General features: G+C 48.4%; 1 protein-coding gene across 3 annotated transcripts in view; it reads left to right on the top strand.

Moving 5' to 3' along the window:
• The window catches only part of VIT (vitrin), a 123,059-nt gene that overhangs the window by 69,152 nt on the left and 37,146 nt on the right, over positions 1–16,761 (top strand). For all 3 annotated transcript variants that reach the window (XM_067703278.1, XM_067703277.1, XM_067703276.1), the window contains one exon: positions 6,615–6,806. In XM_067703278.1, coding sequence (XP_067559379.1) covers positions 6,615–6,806 — 192 coding nt within the window. The remainder of the gene's footprint in view (positions 1–6,614; positions 6,807–16,761) is intronic.

The raw sequence follows: 16,761 nt of genomic DNA, 5'->3' as shown, positions 1-16,761 counted from the left end.
CCTAATTTACAGTTTGAGGAAAATGCAGCACCAGAGAAGTTTAATAACTTGCCCTTTGCCACACAGCAAGTAAGTAGCAGAGCTTAGAATCAGATCCGGACAATCTGGCTTCAGAAACCCCTCTCTACACCATTATCCTACGTTTTCTTATGCATTCAAATAGGGAATGTTTTTCACTTTTCCACCCCAGTTCCTCTCCAACTATATCTTTAACGGCTTCTTAATTATTCCAGTAATCTAGACCTGTTTTTGTTTGTTTTATTGCAAGGAACCACCTGTTCTGTAACCCCGCCCACAAGCTGGCAGCGGGTGGTGGTGCCCTGTGGACCATTTCTGAGATGTCACCTGTCCTCTTCTGGTGTGGGCCGGGGAAGATGACTAGGGGACAGAGGTCTCCTTGAGTGGCTGGCCAGTTGGTGGAGGGAGAGTGTCCCTGCCCTCTCTGTTGTCTCGTCCAAGTTCTCAGTGATTTCTCAGCAGCTTTCGTGTGTGGGTATCTGGAGCCGGGGGCACTGCTCCGCTGTATCCTGGCCCCGTCTCTTTCTCTGAGTTAGGGGCCCCATCCACTGGCAGCAGCACCTTCACACAGAGTCACGGGTGTGGCTGGGGTTCTCCTCTTCCCTTTTGGGGCCTGAGGAGACCTAGGATGGGATGAGGTTGGTCACCTTTCTTGTCCCATCTCGCCTCACCTTTGGCCTCCTGAGCCCCTCCAGCAGCACCCCTCCCCCACTTCAGGAACAGACCCCATATTCAAGGCAGCCCTCCAGCTTCAGGGACCACATGCCAAGCACTCCCTGTTTCTCCCGTGAGAGGGAGAATACTTCTCGACTCCCAGAATACACCCCCAGACTTCCTCTTTGAGCTCCGCTCCTGCAGTGCACCAGGTGAGCCTGTCGGTGCCGCAGCTCAGAAAGGCCAGTGGGAAACGAGGGCCCCCCACACCCCGCAGGCCCCGTGGTGTTGATGAGAGATTCTCTTGAAGCCCCTTCGTCTGGCTTGGGGAGGACAAAGCGTGAAAGAAGGAAGGGAATATCCTCTTACCCTGAACACTGCTCTCCCCCAGAGGTGGCCTCGGACCCTTCCCCCTCTTCTGGTCCTGTCCTTCTGCTGACGAGCCTGGGTCAGGTGGGGCTGGTGATGGTGCAGGTTCTGCTGGGACAGCCCCACCCATAGGAAGTTCAGTGGCACCTCTCCTCATGCAGAAAGGGGGACTGGGGCCCTCTGACTTTAGTCGTAGCCAGAATCTGGACAACAGGAAGAGTGCTGCACAACCTCCTGTGACCGTAGCCATCAATCAGCAAGTGCTTTCTCTGTGTCAGACACCGTCCTACACAGTGACCCTGCGGCAGGGTGCCGGGTCACCCTCGTTTCAGATAAGGTTCAGCCCCTGCCCAAGGGCCCCGCTCCGACCGGCCCCTACAGCACTCAAAATCTGATCGCATCCCCTCGAAGCAGGTCAAGTTGAAGGGAGAGTGGGTGGAGGGGAGAGAAGACAACTACAGCCAAATGATGACTTAGTTGATAAAAATCCATTGGTTTCTACGTCCTCCATAGCAGAGATCGTTTTCAAAACTTCTCTATCTGCCCCAGGCACCGTGGTCCAGCTTAGCACTGCCCACCCCAGCAGGCCTGACTCACTGACGGCCAGGAGGAGTGTGGAGGAGACGGGGCGCCTTCTCACACTTTGCTGCCACGTAGTTTATTTTTATTTTATTTTATTTATTTTATTTTATTTTGTTTTGTTTTATATTTTATTTTATATTTTTTGGCCACGCTGCTCGGCTTGTGGGATCTTACTTCCCCGACCAGGGATTGAACCCGGGCCCTCAGCAGTGAATGCGCAGAGTCCTAACCACTGGACTGCCAGGGAATTCCCATGCTGCTACGTACATTTAAAATCAGCAAAAGCCATAGCCAGAACCTCAGGCATTGCTACTGTCATCTGTCCCCTCTACCAAAACATCTCCACCTTCGATGACACCATCACCGTGTATCACTATCAGCCTCCTATCACAAGATTATTCATGGCTGTCAGAGTCTGAAAAATTAAGTTCATTCATTCACTCACTCATTCAATAACCATGTAGTGAGCACCTGCTCTGTGGCAGACTCTGAGCTCAGCTATAAGGATTCCAACATAAAAGGGATACTGGGGTCTCATCCAGCTTCAAGATTAGAGGAACCTCTCTTTCAAGTGACAGTCCCACCGTGGAGTGAGTTTCACCAATTCAAATAAAAAATTCCACTGAGAACCATAAAAGGGTGGCTCCCTTCGTTGCTACTCTTCCTTCAGTGATAAAATTCCTTTAGAAATGGAAGGAAGCAGAAGAAATGAAGATGTGAGGGCCAGCAGCTGCTCAGGCCCCAGCATGCCCCTGCAAGACGCTTCCTGGTCTCTCCAAGAATGTGAGTGAACAGGTAAATCAGGTTAGGACGACCCCCCCAAAGCATAGCAACCCTCTTTCATGGGAAATTATCTCACTCACAAAATAGGATGCATCTTGCTTTGCCATGTGCAGCTCCTGCTGAGAAAACACATTCCTGAGATTTAAACGCTGTTCCCAAGGCAGTTAGCAGCCATTAAACAGGCAGCTGGTATTTGGCTGGAGTCTCAAGCTACTCTGAGCTCAATAAAAACAGGTAAGTGTCGGTTTGTAGAAGTTCCCCCAAAGCTGAGAAGGCACATTGCCGGCACCGCGACAAGAGAAGGGAAAGTAAATCTTTACCCTTGCTGAGCTAGAGTGTCAGGAAAACCCCCTCCTGACTCCCTTTGGTCATCCCTTGCCCTGGAAGAAAATCAAGCCCAAGTTTATTGTAATACGTTTGACTGTTCAGGGACCTTCTGCCCTCACTGCCAACACCCTCCAAGGCCACCCCTTCACCCTGTCTTGGGAGTAAGATGACTTCCACCAGAACTCTGGAGACCTCAGGCCACCCTCTGAGGGGAACCCCATTCAGGGATCTTGAAGTGACTCATGACTTCTACTTTGTTCCCCTTTTGTGGGAAAAAGTATGGAACTTGGCATCAAACAAATGTGGGTCCAAATTCTGGCTCCGCTACCTGCTGTCCATGTGGCCTGAGACTCGTTTCTTGGCCTCTTGGAGAATCTGTCCCTTGTCTTAAAAATGGGAATAGTTGGCTGACTTTCCGGATTGTGATTAATATCATATTCGAATGCTTCTGTAAAAGAGGTGCATAGTAGATGCTCAGTGAACATTAAGCTTCCTGCCCTCATGTAGAACCCTGAGGCAAGTTCTAAGTTCTCGCGGGAAGAGCCAAATCCTTCCCTGTCGTTCTGACCCCAAGGTGTTGCTGCTAAACTGGTTTCAATTTCCTTCAGTCACCTCACATTTGACACCTACTGAAAGCCCTGTTTTCCACTGGGGGAGGGGGAGGCATATCACGATGATGTCAGCAGCTGTCATTTATTGAAGGCTAAGCACTGTGTGGCCCCCTTACAGACATGATCTCTACCTGTGACAACAGTCCCCCAAGTAGGTCTGACCGTCCCCATTTTCCAGCAAAGGGAGCCAGGTTCAGGAAGCTGAAGAAAGCCTAGTGGCCAGCCTGGCGCTGGCTGTGGTTCTCAAATCAGATTTCCAAGGCCCAGCCCAGATCAGTGAATCAGAATCTCTGTGGATAGGGCCCTGGATCACCTCCACTGTGATGCTAATGATGACCGGGTGTAGGAAGCTGGGAGGCCCTCTCGGTGCCGTTGAGAAGGTGGTTGTCTGGAGCTGTTCTTGACCTTGTCCAAAGAGTAATACGTTAAGAGTCTAAGGGAAGTTTTGAAATGTTTCCCATGAAAATCGTTGAAAAGAGACCAAACTCCCATGTATCTGAGGTTGTACGAAGAAACTATTCTGGTGGTTTTATTTCAAATTGCTCCAAAAGAACCTGGTCCCGTGAAGAATTCACTTTGGGTCACATCAGGCATTATGCTCAGCAAGGAACTGGAAGCATTGGGGCAGAGTAGCTTCTCTGTCTCCCTCTTAAAGACAGTTATATCCTGTGAAGGAGAGCAGGCAAAAACGTCTAGGTCTTGTGTGGAAGATAGTGGAAGACCAGGGACTTGGCTCTGCTGGCTGAATTTACGATGTGCTTGAAGACATCTGTGTTCTATGCAAGTAACATAAATGGCTGCCCTCAGGATATTTAATCTGCTCTCTAGCAAAGCAATACCAGCAAAGGCAAACTGGGGGGTTCAGAAACCTCAGAATTAGCCAATGGTGTGAGAAAAAGATAATCCAGATCCCCCGTAGGCAATGAGTTTAAAGTGGCAAAAATATTGACTATTTCCAAGTAGAAGTTTTATTTTTAATTTAATTACTTGTGGTTTAACTAATACTTTGCAAGTAAAATGTACTGTCAGTTTATTTATATATTTCTCTCCAAGTTAGTAATTATAGCCTATTTCATAAAATATACAAGTGATTCTATTAAATGGCTTTTCCCTGTATGAACCTGGGCCTGCATCTCCCTAAAGAGGCATTACTGCCTGGTAGCGTTTACCAGAGGGTATAACAGAAGAGTACTTTAGAGAAATTAGAAACTTCCCTAGGACTTGTTATGAAAGCTCAATTCCTTTAGAGTAATGGAAATGTCATAAATCACACTAGTTTTGCCCAAGGATGGCGTGAAGACTGGCTGAACCCCCGAGGCCGCTGCCAGCTCTTTAGCAATCTGTCTGGCACAGTCTCCAGGTGGCTTTAAAGGCAACCAACTGTTAGCAAACATCAGGGTAAATGAGGGATCCACTTCCTGCCTTGCCGGGCTAATGCCTGCAAGAGCAGACAGGACGGCCGAACTCCAACCCAATCCCAGGGCGGTGAGTGCTGACCTGCCCTCCCAACAGGAGGTAATGGCGTCAGGGTGGGGAAATGCGCAGGTGCCAGTGCTGAGCGGTGGGTCCAGACACCCGGCGCCACCTCGCGTTTGTCTACATGGCTGGACAGGGCTGTGGTCTGACGCTGCCCAGCGTGCTGTACAATGTCAAAGAGGAGGTTTGGTGGTTCCCATGAAGAGTACAGCTCCTTCTCTCTCAGATGCTACCCCCCCACCCCGGCCTGCTGTTCTGTGACCAAAGATGCTTCATCCCTAAGCAGAGTTAAGGCTAGAGCTGGGTTGCTGTCATACGCTGAAAAACAACCCCCGAAAACATATCCATGTCCGAATCCCTGGAACCTGTGGATGTTTTCTTATACGGCAAAAAATGAGAGTGGGGAGGAAGGCAAGGGGGCTTTGCTGGTGTGATTAAGTTAAGAATCTTTAGATGGGGAGGTTATCCAGGATTGTCTGGGGGCAGGGTTGTGGAGGAGACTAAATGCAATCACACGTATCCTTAAAAGAGGGAGGTAGGGCTTCCCTGGTGGCGCAGTGGTTGAGAGTCCGCCTGCCGATGCAGGGGACACGGGTTCATGCCCCGGTCCGGGAAGATCCCACATGCTGCCGAGCAGCTGGGCCCGTGAGCCATGGCCGCTGAGCCTGTGCATCCGGAGCCTGTGCTCCGCAACGGGAGAGGCCACAACAGTGAGAAGCCCGCATACCACAAAAAAAAAAAAAAGGGAGGCAGAGGGAGATTTGACACACACAGAGGAGAAGGCCACATGGAGATGGAGCAGAGGGAGAATTGAAGATGCTCGCCTTGAAGACTGCAGGGGTGGGGCCACAAGCCAAGGAATGCCAGCAGCCACCAGGAAATGGAAGAGACGGGGAGCAGATTCTACCTTAGAGCCTCTGGAGGGAGCTCAGTCCAGTGACACTGATTTCCAACTTTCAGCCTCCAGAACCGTGAGAGAATAAATTTCTGTTGTTTTAAGCCACTGAGCACATGGTAATTGTTAGCATCCCCAGGAAACTAACAGAGATGCACAGGTGTAGAAGTTGGCATACCTGCCATGGGTTCAGCAGACACAAGTGACTGGTGGCTGTTGTTCCCTCCCAGGGCTGCGGTGCCGTTCACTTTGGGGACCATGTTTTGTCTCCTTCTGGTGCAAACCCACGGTTCTCAATACAACGACAAGGCCCAGTGGGCCCCTTGTCCCCATGCCCTCAACCTAACAAATTCAGACTCGTTTAAAATTACGGAAACAATCTAAATCATCACACGGGGATGAAGAGCACAATTCAGAAGAATCATCTAGATGGTCCTTACCATCTAATTAGTTCCGATACCCCATTTTATAGCTGAGGAAACTGGGGTCCAGAGGAGTTAGTCGGCTAGTCATGAACTAAATGTAAACTAGAACATCTAAGACACATTGTCTGAAATGGTGAAAGACCTGAAAGTACGCCCTATCCCCAGGCCAACACTAACTGAAACAGCAAAAAAATACGTTCATGAACCATTGCTTCTGGTGTATGGAAAATTAATCTGACAGTTAATCATGTTTGGCCTTGTCTATGTTAATGTTGTTTTGAGCTGTCTTTTAAGTATTTTGTTATTTCATCTGTGGTTTGTTTATTGGCTTATTCCTCCATCCAGATTGTACATTGCTCCACAGCAGCTAGCACAGGACTTTGCTCATAGCTAGTGTTCAAGAAATATTTATTTCTGTCCTGAAGAGCCTACCATCTGTTTTGTAAGACCCAGTGTAATTCCACTTTCTTACAGGTGAGACCACAAAAACCTATCAGAGCCCGTCAGCTCCAGGGACAACCGCACAGCCAGTCCCCCTGATGCAAGCACTGGGGACCACCGCAGTTGAAGGCACCCATACCACCTTGCCAAAGCCGCCCCCATCTGCAGGCTCTACCACCAGCAGCCTCAGACCACAGCCCGCGGGCCAGAGAAGCCAGGAGCTGGGTCAGTAGGTAGTCACTGTGTGTTGCCATGTGCTAGAAGAATGGAAGACTGGGTTTTTAGAGTTAGTAGCTCTGTCTGAATGCCTGTGTATGAGCCCATCTCCCACCTTTTAAGCTGGGCGAGGGGAGAGCGCCGGAGACCTGGGCCAGGGGTGTGTGTCATGCCCTCCCGGATTCAAGGGGTAAACCTGAGGCCAGTAATAATTCAGGACCAAGCTAAAGCTACGCAAACTATGTAGAAGGGACTTAATATAGATTTGAAAATAGGACTGCTGTTAATCGTACTTGGGAAGGTAGGATATGATGTGAAACTTTCCCATTGCAAAATCCCCATTTCTCCAAAAGTTCAGTTGAAGGGATAATAGATTTCTATGTAGACACTGTTGGGTTTTGTTTTGTTTTAAGGGACAAACTGAATACTCCTGGAAGTCTTCAAATATTAGAAGCAAACAAAACAAAAAGAATCCCTTTAGGAAAAGCCAGATAGCTCACGTTTTTATTCCTTTTCTGATTGCTTTTTGTCTGCCCACTTGTATCCATTTCTTAAACCATGTTTTAGGTTTTACCAAAGTCCAGTTTATGGAATTAATCTCAGTATTACTTCAGATACGACCTTAGGAGCCCATCTGATAATCCAAACACCCGTTTTACACAGGCTTCTACACCAGGCTTCCTGGGCAATGAGCGCACCTATCTCAGCTCTAAAGGTCTTCTGGCAAGAGGGCGGGAAATTCTACAGCGGGAGCGTCCCTGTTGTCTCAGCTACTTTTTCCAAATATTTCCCACCTGGTGCCACTTTTTCCTCCTAGGAGGAAGCGCCCAGGACTCATTCTTTCAGCCTCACCTCCAGCTTCCTAACATCAGTGTCTTGTAACACGACCCCTTCCTCGCCTTCCATGTCAGAGCCCAGCTCTCTAGTCATCTTTCTATTCAACAAATCCAAACACTTTCAATGTGCTAGACATTCTTCTAAGCACCTGACAAATATTAACCTATTAAATCCTCAGAACAGTCCTAGAAAGTAGACACATTACTTCTAATTTGACTAATTCATCGTACTGAGGAGGAAACCAAGGAGTAGGTCAGTGAGGCAATTGGTCCCCAGCCACACAGCTGGGGAGCAGCAGAGCCGAGATTCACCCCCAGCAGCCGGCTCTCCGTGAATCCCCTTGCAGGAGACATCCCTTCCATAAACGAACACCCGAGGCACTAACGATACAGCACAGGATCAGGGGCCTGACCTGCCTTGACATCAGTGGGGTGACAAGATTCGAGGGTCTTAGACACAGCCAATTCCCGCTGTGATCGCTAAGCAACAGTAACAGAACACAGTCCGTTCTCTCCCTGTGCCAGGCACCCTGTATGCATTATTTTATTTACTCTTCCCCAAAACTCTATGAAATAGGGAGCATTACTACTACACTGGATGAATGACTCATGGAAGAAGCTATAATATAAAGTCCCCAAATAAAAATACCATACAAATAATTTCTGAAATATATCAGACACTCCCCCACCATCTTGGTTCTTTCAAAGACTTTTGAGTAGCTGAGTGAGTGGATGTCTTCTTAGAGGATGTCAGTTTTTACATAACACATATAATTAAGCCCGGGGCATATTTATTTGGATACACCAGGAGCTTGGAAATCCTGTTACAAGTTGGACCTGTGCTTATGGAAAACCTCAAGCAACTCAAAGCAGTGGCCCCCAGCCTGGCAAAGCTTCCTTATTCCTGGCCTGGGGACAGGAGCTTTGGGCAGCAGCCTCGCAGCCCATCAGTGTTCACTCTTCATCCTGGTCCAGCACCCACGTCCATGCTGCCCCACAGACTGCTAGACAAATATGCAGGGCAAGCGCTCCGTGCAGCCTGTGCCCTAATTGCTAAGAAAGGAGCCAAACGGGGGAGGGAGGAAGGAAGAGAAGACTTTTTAAAATGCGTATGGCCTACTCAAAGGATTTTCTGTAGGAATGAAGAAGAGTGAAGACTAGTGTTTGAATGCCTATGTTTCTTTGAAAATAACAGCCTTATTGAGATACTTTTCACCTACCATACAATTCACCCCTTTAAAGTGCACAGTTCAATGGTTTTCAGTATACTCACAGGGTTGTGCGACTGTCACCACAGTCAGTTCTAGAACATTTTCATCACCCCAAAAAGAATCCCCACCCCCACTGATGGTCACTCACCGTGTCCCCCTAAGCCCTCCCTCCCCCAGCCCTGGACAACCACCAGTCTACTTTCATGAATGCCTGTCCTAGTGCTTGCCTACAGATATTCGCTGTGACATTTCAGCCCAACCATATTAAATAATGTTTAATATATAGATAATTTCTTCAAATAGCTGAAAATATTCTGTTAATTATGAGAGCAACTCTTCTGCTGATGGACAAGCAAGTTGCTGTTGATGCATTTATGAAGTGGTTTTTTCCTTTCATATACGTGACTATAGTCAAAAGATTCTAGGGTTTCCCTGGTGGCGCAGCGGTTGAGAGTTCGCCTGCCGATGCAGGGGACACGGGTTCGTGCCCCAGTCCGGGAGGATCCCACATGCCGCGGAGCGGCTGGGCCTGTGTGCCATGGCCGCTGAGCCTGCGCGTCCGGAGCCTGTGCTCCGCAACGGGAGAGGCCACAACAGTGAGAGGCCAGTGTACCGCAAAAAAAAAAAAAAAAAAAAAAGATTCTAGAAGTGATTGTAGATAGGGCGTGCAAGCAAAACCTGATCCATCTGTTCATTCAAAACCAGCCTTTGCACTTACAGGAATATGTCCTAAGGTAATTATCAGCCAAAGTTGAAAGAAGCCTGGACACAGATGTTGTTCATGATAGAAAAACAGATGGAGACGGTTTAATCGTCCATTGTCAGAACAGTTAAAGAAATTACTATACAGCTATTAAAATATGTGCACTTACTGACAGAAGATTGGTCTGTGACAGGTTGTTAAGTCAAAGAAGAAGGCTACGAAACAGGATGGGTACCAATCTCATGTTTTATAATTATGTTTTTGCACATGAGAACATGTGCATAGAAAAAGGGATAGAACACTGTATACCAAAACTGTAAACCAGCCACTGCTGTATAGAGGGATTGCAGATGATTCCTTACTACCCATAGTGTATATTTTGACAGTCAGCCTGTGTTCGCTTTAGAATTAGAAAACAGAGCTATTTTGAGTTTGTGTCCAAATAACTGGAATGAAGACACAGGGAATGAAAGTTATGGCAGATAGATTTGATTCTAAGAAAAACTGATATTTTCCCATGACCTCTTATCTCTTCCCTTCCATGAAACTTGGTTCTTTCCCTCAGCTGCTTTTTATGTGGTCCCCTTTCCCCAAAAATGGACTTTGCATCTCTCTTTACAGAATCTCCCATCTCCCTTCTCCCTTTTAAAGCCTTGCTGCAGAAAAATTGCCCAGTGAATAATGAATGCTGAAGTGTATTTGATTCTCCCACAGAGTAATTAAGGATAACCCATTGTGTACCCTTAAAAATGACTGAAAGCTAATGCTATTTGCATCAATACCATGTTAATGCAGTTTAAGCAAATTGCTAAATGTTAAGTGACATTTCTATTGAAGGATTACTTTAACCCCCTCAGGAGTGGCACAGCTGAATTATTGTAAGAATAATGAAGTATAAAGAAATACAGCACTTTAGTAAAAGATGCTTACTTGGACAGTTGTGAAGTACAAGGGTTACTGTTACCTGGAATTTTCAGTTAGTGTTTTGAGTTAAATCCTTTTTTTTTTTTTTCATTTCAAGGCCTCCTCCAGGGCAGGTTCAGACCACCCAAGGACAAACTTTACCTTGGTTCTGACCTTGGTAATGTCTTGCTAGGACGGATCAAGGAAAGAATGAGAACAGTTAGATTAAAATTCATGCTCTGACCAGTCCAATGTTATTACAGATTTCTGGTCCACCACCACCTACACTAACAGCCAAAATAGCCCCTGAACTAATCCAGGTAAGAACCTGAACTCACCTTTCTAGCTACTGACGAAAGTTAAGCTTGTTTACATGGGGTTTGTCTTTCCAAATCCTTGTCATTTGACTCAGATTTGGACAGAAAGCATTAAACCAGATATGCCAACAAAAGATACTGCTCAAGGGCCCAACTTGCAAGGAAAGTAAGGAAGCCGTTAAATAAGCAAAGCTTTCACAATCGCCATTCCCCAAAGGCAATTTTGTGGAGGTTGTGATAGAAATTCCTAAGGATTCAGTAACTAGGCTCTTACAAACCTGAAAAGGGATACTCTCTCGGGTTTATACTTGAGGAACAAGGGTCAAAGAAAGAGAGAAATTTTTATCATTTCCCAGGAAAGGGCAGAGCCAATTTTGCCTGAGTAGTTCTGTGATATGGGGAACAGAAATACGTTCTCTCTCCAGGAATTCTCCTATGAATTACGACACTCCCTAGCTCCCCTTTCTGCACTTCGGTGTGCATCTCTTCAAGGTTTGGCCCAAGAACTGGGAATGCAGAGAGAAGAAACAAGTTCTCTTCTCTGAGATGCTGTTGAGGCCTGCAGAGATGAGAAAGAAAAATCTCACCCGGTTAGATGCTTTCCACAAACTCTGCTTGGGGCCTGGGCCATGAGTTGACAGACTTGAGAGACAATTTCCTTTGTAGCCTTGGGGCACTAGGAACAAGAAGAGTCCAGGCCTTTCTCTTGCTGGGGGATACCTGTCTGTCCTCCACGAGTTCAAAGAGTCCTAGAGACTGTGGGTTCCGTTTTGTTTTGATTCCAGATGGGAGGAGCGGCTCCACCGGGTCCCCTGGACAGGGCTAAGAGCTTCGATGGCTTCACAGTTGCACCGCTGGCAACGTACATGCTGCTGTTCAGGACAAAGGGCTTAAGAATCAGATCGCTGGGCAGGCCAAGGACTCCAAGGCCATTTTAGACCCTAACAGGCCCGTGGGACAGTTCAGGCAGCCAAGCCCGGGGTACTGCCTCCTCTAGTGCCCTTGGCCAGGATCTGTGCGTCCTCTGAAACCCCCAAAAGTAGAGCCAAGCACAGAAAGCTCGGCTGACTTCCAAGGCACTTTCATCAGGGGGCAAAACAAGAGAAAGCAGACTGCTGGTTCCATGTGAATCAACTGACCCTGTGTAATCCCCCCGGGGATCTGAGGGCAGGATTCTCCCGAGCTGCTTTCCAGAAACCTGGCGAGGCTGCCCACTGCTTGCCGGCCCTGCTCTGCGGCACTTAACAAACACCTTCTCCCCGCACCTGCTGGCCTCTGCCGCTCACCTCCAGGTCATGCCAAGTTGTCTTAACTCTAATAAGCATCTGTTTGCTCTGTTCGTTCTCAGTGTGCCGAGAGTACGTCCCTGCCAGTCCAGACACCCAAGGGCTGTCAGGGGTTTGGGTCGGCTGGAGAGGCACCCCCCCGTGCCATCCCAGGACCCACCTCTGGGACATAGAGCAAGACCCAGACACACGTCGCCAATCAGACTCGGCTTGGGGGATGATGGCAACAAGGCGCTTCTTTGACCTCCAGCTCGTGTTCTTTCCTGCCCAGCAACCCAAAGCTGTTTTGAGCATTTGATCCCACTCCCCTTTTTTTTTTTTGCTGTACGCGGGCCTCTCACTGTTGTGGCCTCTCCCGTTGCGGAGCACAGGCTCCGGACGCGCAGGCTCAGCGGCCATGGCTCACGGGCCCAGCCGCTCCGCGGCATGTGGGATCTTCCCGGACCGGGGCACGAACCCGTGTCCCCTGCATCGGCAGGCGAACTCTCAACCACTGAGCCACCAGGGAAGCCCTGGTCCCACTCCCTTTTTATAACCCTTCATAACCTTCCCCCTGGGTCTGTAGCTCTGAGCCTCCCTTTCTCCTCCGTTCTCTTCACGCTCCAGTAATTAACGAAAGCTCTATCTCATTGACCGCACAGATGCTCCCAGCTCTTCTCACCCTCAAATCCTGCCCCTTTCTGTGCCTCCTCCCCCTCCACCGTCACCCCTGCAGCTTTGCTTTCAGTACCTCAGACCCTCCCGCGGACCCCCGCGTGCCCCTGCCTTGGGGCCCCTCCTCCCCCACGCCACACAGGCCTGGACAGTGGCAAAGCCCCACACTTGCTCCCGCAGGCGGGGGAGAACTCGCAGGCGGGGTCTTAGCTACTCTTCGACGGGCTCTCACTTCCCACATAATCATGCATTTCAGACAAGTCACCCAATTCCTCAGCTAGAAGATCAGCAGATCGTAGAATTGGAAAGAATTGTATAAAGGGCCTTTGATCTAATTTCCCACCAAACAAATGCATCCCTTATGGCGTGACAGAGACCTTTGCCCTGTGTAGGATAACTTCCCAGTCCCATTGTTAGACATACTATCTAGAACTTAAGCCTGCTGCTCCTAATTTTTCTAAACTACTACTTCTCAAAGTGTGGTCCGGGGACCTGCTTTCAGGCCTTCTGTGAGGCCCTCACTTCTCTGCGTACAGAACTGTGTGAGGCCAGATTTTCTTCATACCCTTCAACAAAAACGAGATTTCACCACAGATTGACTGCAGGAACTGACATCAGATTCTAGCTGCCTTCTATTATGTCAGACACTGAAGAAATGTGCCACTCTTCTCACTGAATGCTTTTGTTTCAGAAAGCATTTTTCATAAAAAATGTTAGGATAGGTCTATTGTTATTTTTAAGTGAATAAATAGTAAAATAGATGGATAGTTAATACTCTTTCAGATGAGAGGCTGCACAGTTTTAATTTTTTTTTAAGCTTTAATTAATTTATTTATTTATTTAATTGGCTGCGTTGGGTCTTCCGTTGCTGTGCACGGGCTTTCTCTAGTTGCAGCGAGCGGGGGCTGTTCTTTGTTGCAGTGCGAGGGTTTCTCATTGCAGTGGCTTCTATTGTGGAGCACAGGCTCTAGGCATGCAGGCTTCAGTAGTTGTGGCACACGGGCTTCAGTAGTTGTGGCTTACAGGCTCAGGAACGCAGGTTCAGTAGTTGTGGCACATGGGCTTAGTTGCTCCGCGGCATGTGGGATCTTCCCGGACCAGGGCTCGAACCCGTGTCCCCTGCATTGGCAGGCGGATTCTTAACCACTGTGCCACCAGGGAAGCCCTTTAATTTCTAATATGAGAAAAATCAGTAGATGTAGCCAACACAAACAGAGGCTCTTTGGGGGTCTCCAATATTTTTAAGGGCATAAATTTGCGAGCCTTTCAAATATATGAAAGTAGCCTTCATGTCTTCCGTTATGTCTCATCTTTTCTGGGATAAATTTTCTCTCATCCCTCCGACAGGTCCTTATGTGACTCAGCATCACACCCTCGAGCTAAACCACAGTCTGTCAGTGAGTGGGAACAGAGCACACAGAGCAGGACACGATGCCTCAAGGGCTGTGCCCAGGGAATTGCCTCTCGCCCTAAACACTCTGGTTCCATGAAAACATCCCAAGTTCCTTGTGGGGGGGAGGTTCTGTCTCATCATCAGCTCATCTCCTACTGAACTGGCAATCACTCAGGTTCCCAGGGTCTTTTCTCAGGTATTTCTACAGAAGCAGGTCACCCCAATCCTGTAGTCTTCTTGAATCTTAATTCTGTCATTGAATATACTAACCATCTTCCAACTTCTCTGTCATCCACCACATTGATTAACATGCCACCTATCTCCCTTCCAGTCACTGATAAAATTACATCACATGGGACAGAATTTCATGAGCCCCATTAAATATCCCATCTGTGTTTAGGGCAAACCATTAACAGACCCAGGCAGCTATGTATGGACCTAATGATGTTGTCGTCAGCCTCAATATTTCATCCTCTCCTCCACGGGACACTGAACTTATGACCCCGAGTGATTCCTGCTTCCTCCTCCCACTATGCTTTCTGCCCACAGGTGTAACTTGACACGTCCCCGATTTAAGCCACCACTTCCACTGCAGGGGAACTGTTCTTTAATTAAAAAAAAATTTACTGAGCGTACTATATGTCAAACACTATGCTGTTAGAACTAAAGATGACTCAGATATTTTCAGATTCTAGAATTCTGGGGCCTCCTCCGGCCCCCATAGGCAGACCCCCGCCCCTCCTGCCGGGACCCTCTGAGACGGGACTAGAGTGACTGAAGCTAAACTCGGGGACTTTTCCTTGGAACCATCCTGCTGCTGCCTGGTTTCACGGTCCCATGAGCTCTGTTTGATCAGATAAGCTTCACTGGCCTGGAAACCTAACAGTGGAGTTGATATTGTTTCCATGAGAAGAGGCTGCCAAACAAATATTCCACACGGAGCTATGGAGGGAACCCACCTGTAGACCCGGGACTGCTGACGCATCGCCGGCGTGACAGCCCGCGCCCAGGACCTCTGACTGTCCTCGGCCTTCTCTGACAGCCCTTGTGCGTCGGGCCGCAGGCACGAGGCTCCTTTGGCACAGCTGCAGCTGCTCTCCGAGTGCCCCCATCTCACCGCAGCCAGAGAAAGTTCTCCAAGGGAAATGTGCGGCCCTCGGGGCATGAAGCCGGGCCCCGGAAGGGAGGTGTGCAGAGTCCCCTGGCTCCAGAGGCTGCTGTCTCTCAGACGACCACCTCCTCCTAAAAACTGCACTGAGAGTCACCGGGGAGAAGCCGGGGGGCTAAAGGGTCACCTGTGCTTCTGCCCCATAAAATTTGAGAGCCCTAAGGGCCTCCCTTATAGGGGGCTCCCGCTTGGGTCCCGGGCTGGTGACTTCCAGATGTGCAGGGAATAGAAGGAGCTGTAACCAGTGCAAAGGTCGTCACGGATCTTAAAACAGGAATGTTCTGGGCCCTCACGCTTCGTGTGCGTTACAGGTGTAGTTCCAGGCCTAGCTTTTCCGTGGCCTCACCCAGTACCCTGAGATGACCGTGACGCCTCCAGTGTGATAAACAGGTGGTGATTATGTGCGGGTGGAGCCTGTCTGCCTGGGCTTAACGTTCTGCTCTGCCACTCCCTGTGCCTCGGTTTCCTCACCTGTAAAGTGGGATCACAGCTGTACCTGACCCACAGGGTTATTGTGACTTAATCCTCAGAAGGAGCTTGGTCAGTGCGTGTTCAAAACCAATACCTCTCTTAGACACTGACTGTATCTAGAAGATGACTGAGCCAGGATTATCACAGAAATAATTAGCTGTTGTTTTACGAGCACCTTTTACACTTTTCAGAGTGATTTTATACACATTTACCTTCACGTGAGGCAGGGCAGGAGAAGTCCTTATGAGCTCGGCTTTACGCAGGAGAAAACTGGAGATCAGAGAAGGTAGGCTAGCCCCCCAGACCCCCAGCTAGTGTTTTGGTAGACTCAGGACGGGTCTTCTGACTTGTTTTCCCCACACCACGCCCTCAGACCTCAACACCAGAACACAAATGTTCTCACAAATCCACTTCTCATTACTACCAAATCCCAAAACACCAAGTCTGAGCTGTTCAAATATTTTTTCAGCCTTTGGCTTTTGGATGAAAGCGATTTGGTTCAAACTTGTCCCAAACAAATGAAAGTGTCATGAACAGAAGGACAGGCCTCCAGGACAGGAGTAAGAGGCCTGAAAATCCCTCATGTCAGAGAATTGTTTATCTCCTGCCAAAGTAACAGAGCCTCCAGCATTCTAATCTTTCCTCACATCCAAGGGTGCTGAAAGCCTAGGGCAAAAACTGAGACGTCACCAGCACCTTTTTTTAAGGAAAAGGGCAAAGCGCATATTTTTACCAGTAGGTGGCGATAGAGTAATGAGGTTAAAGAAGCTGAATGTTTAAACATATACGTCATAAATATTTTGAGTTTGGAGATCATCCCACCCAAACTGCTAATGTTACTCAAAAAGGAACTGAGGTTCCTCGAGGGCATGTGACTTGTGCAGGGTCCTACACCTGGTTAACGGCTGAGCCAAATTAAACTCAGTTCTCACCATTAACCCAGAACCTGCAAGAACACAGACTATCTTTCAAAATAGCCTGGTATCTTTTAATCATGCAAAGGAAAATATCACTTCACTTGA

Source organism: Pseudorca crassidens, chromosome 14 (assembly GCF_039906515.1).
Source record: "Pseudorca crassidens isolate mPseCra1 chromosome 14, mPseCra1.hap1, whole genome shotgun sequence".
NCBI lineage: Eukaryota > Metazoa > Chordata > Mammalia > Artiodactyla > Delphinidae > Pseudorca > Pseudorca crassidens.
Note: the sequence above shows the minus strand (reverse complement) of the source record. Positions and strands in the feature narration are given on the sequence as shown.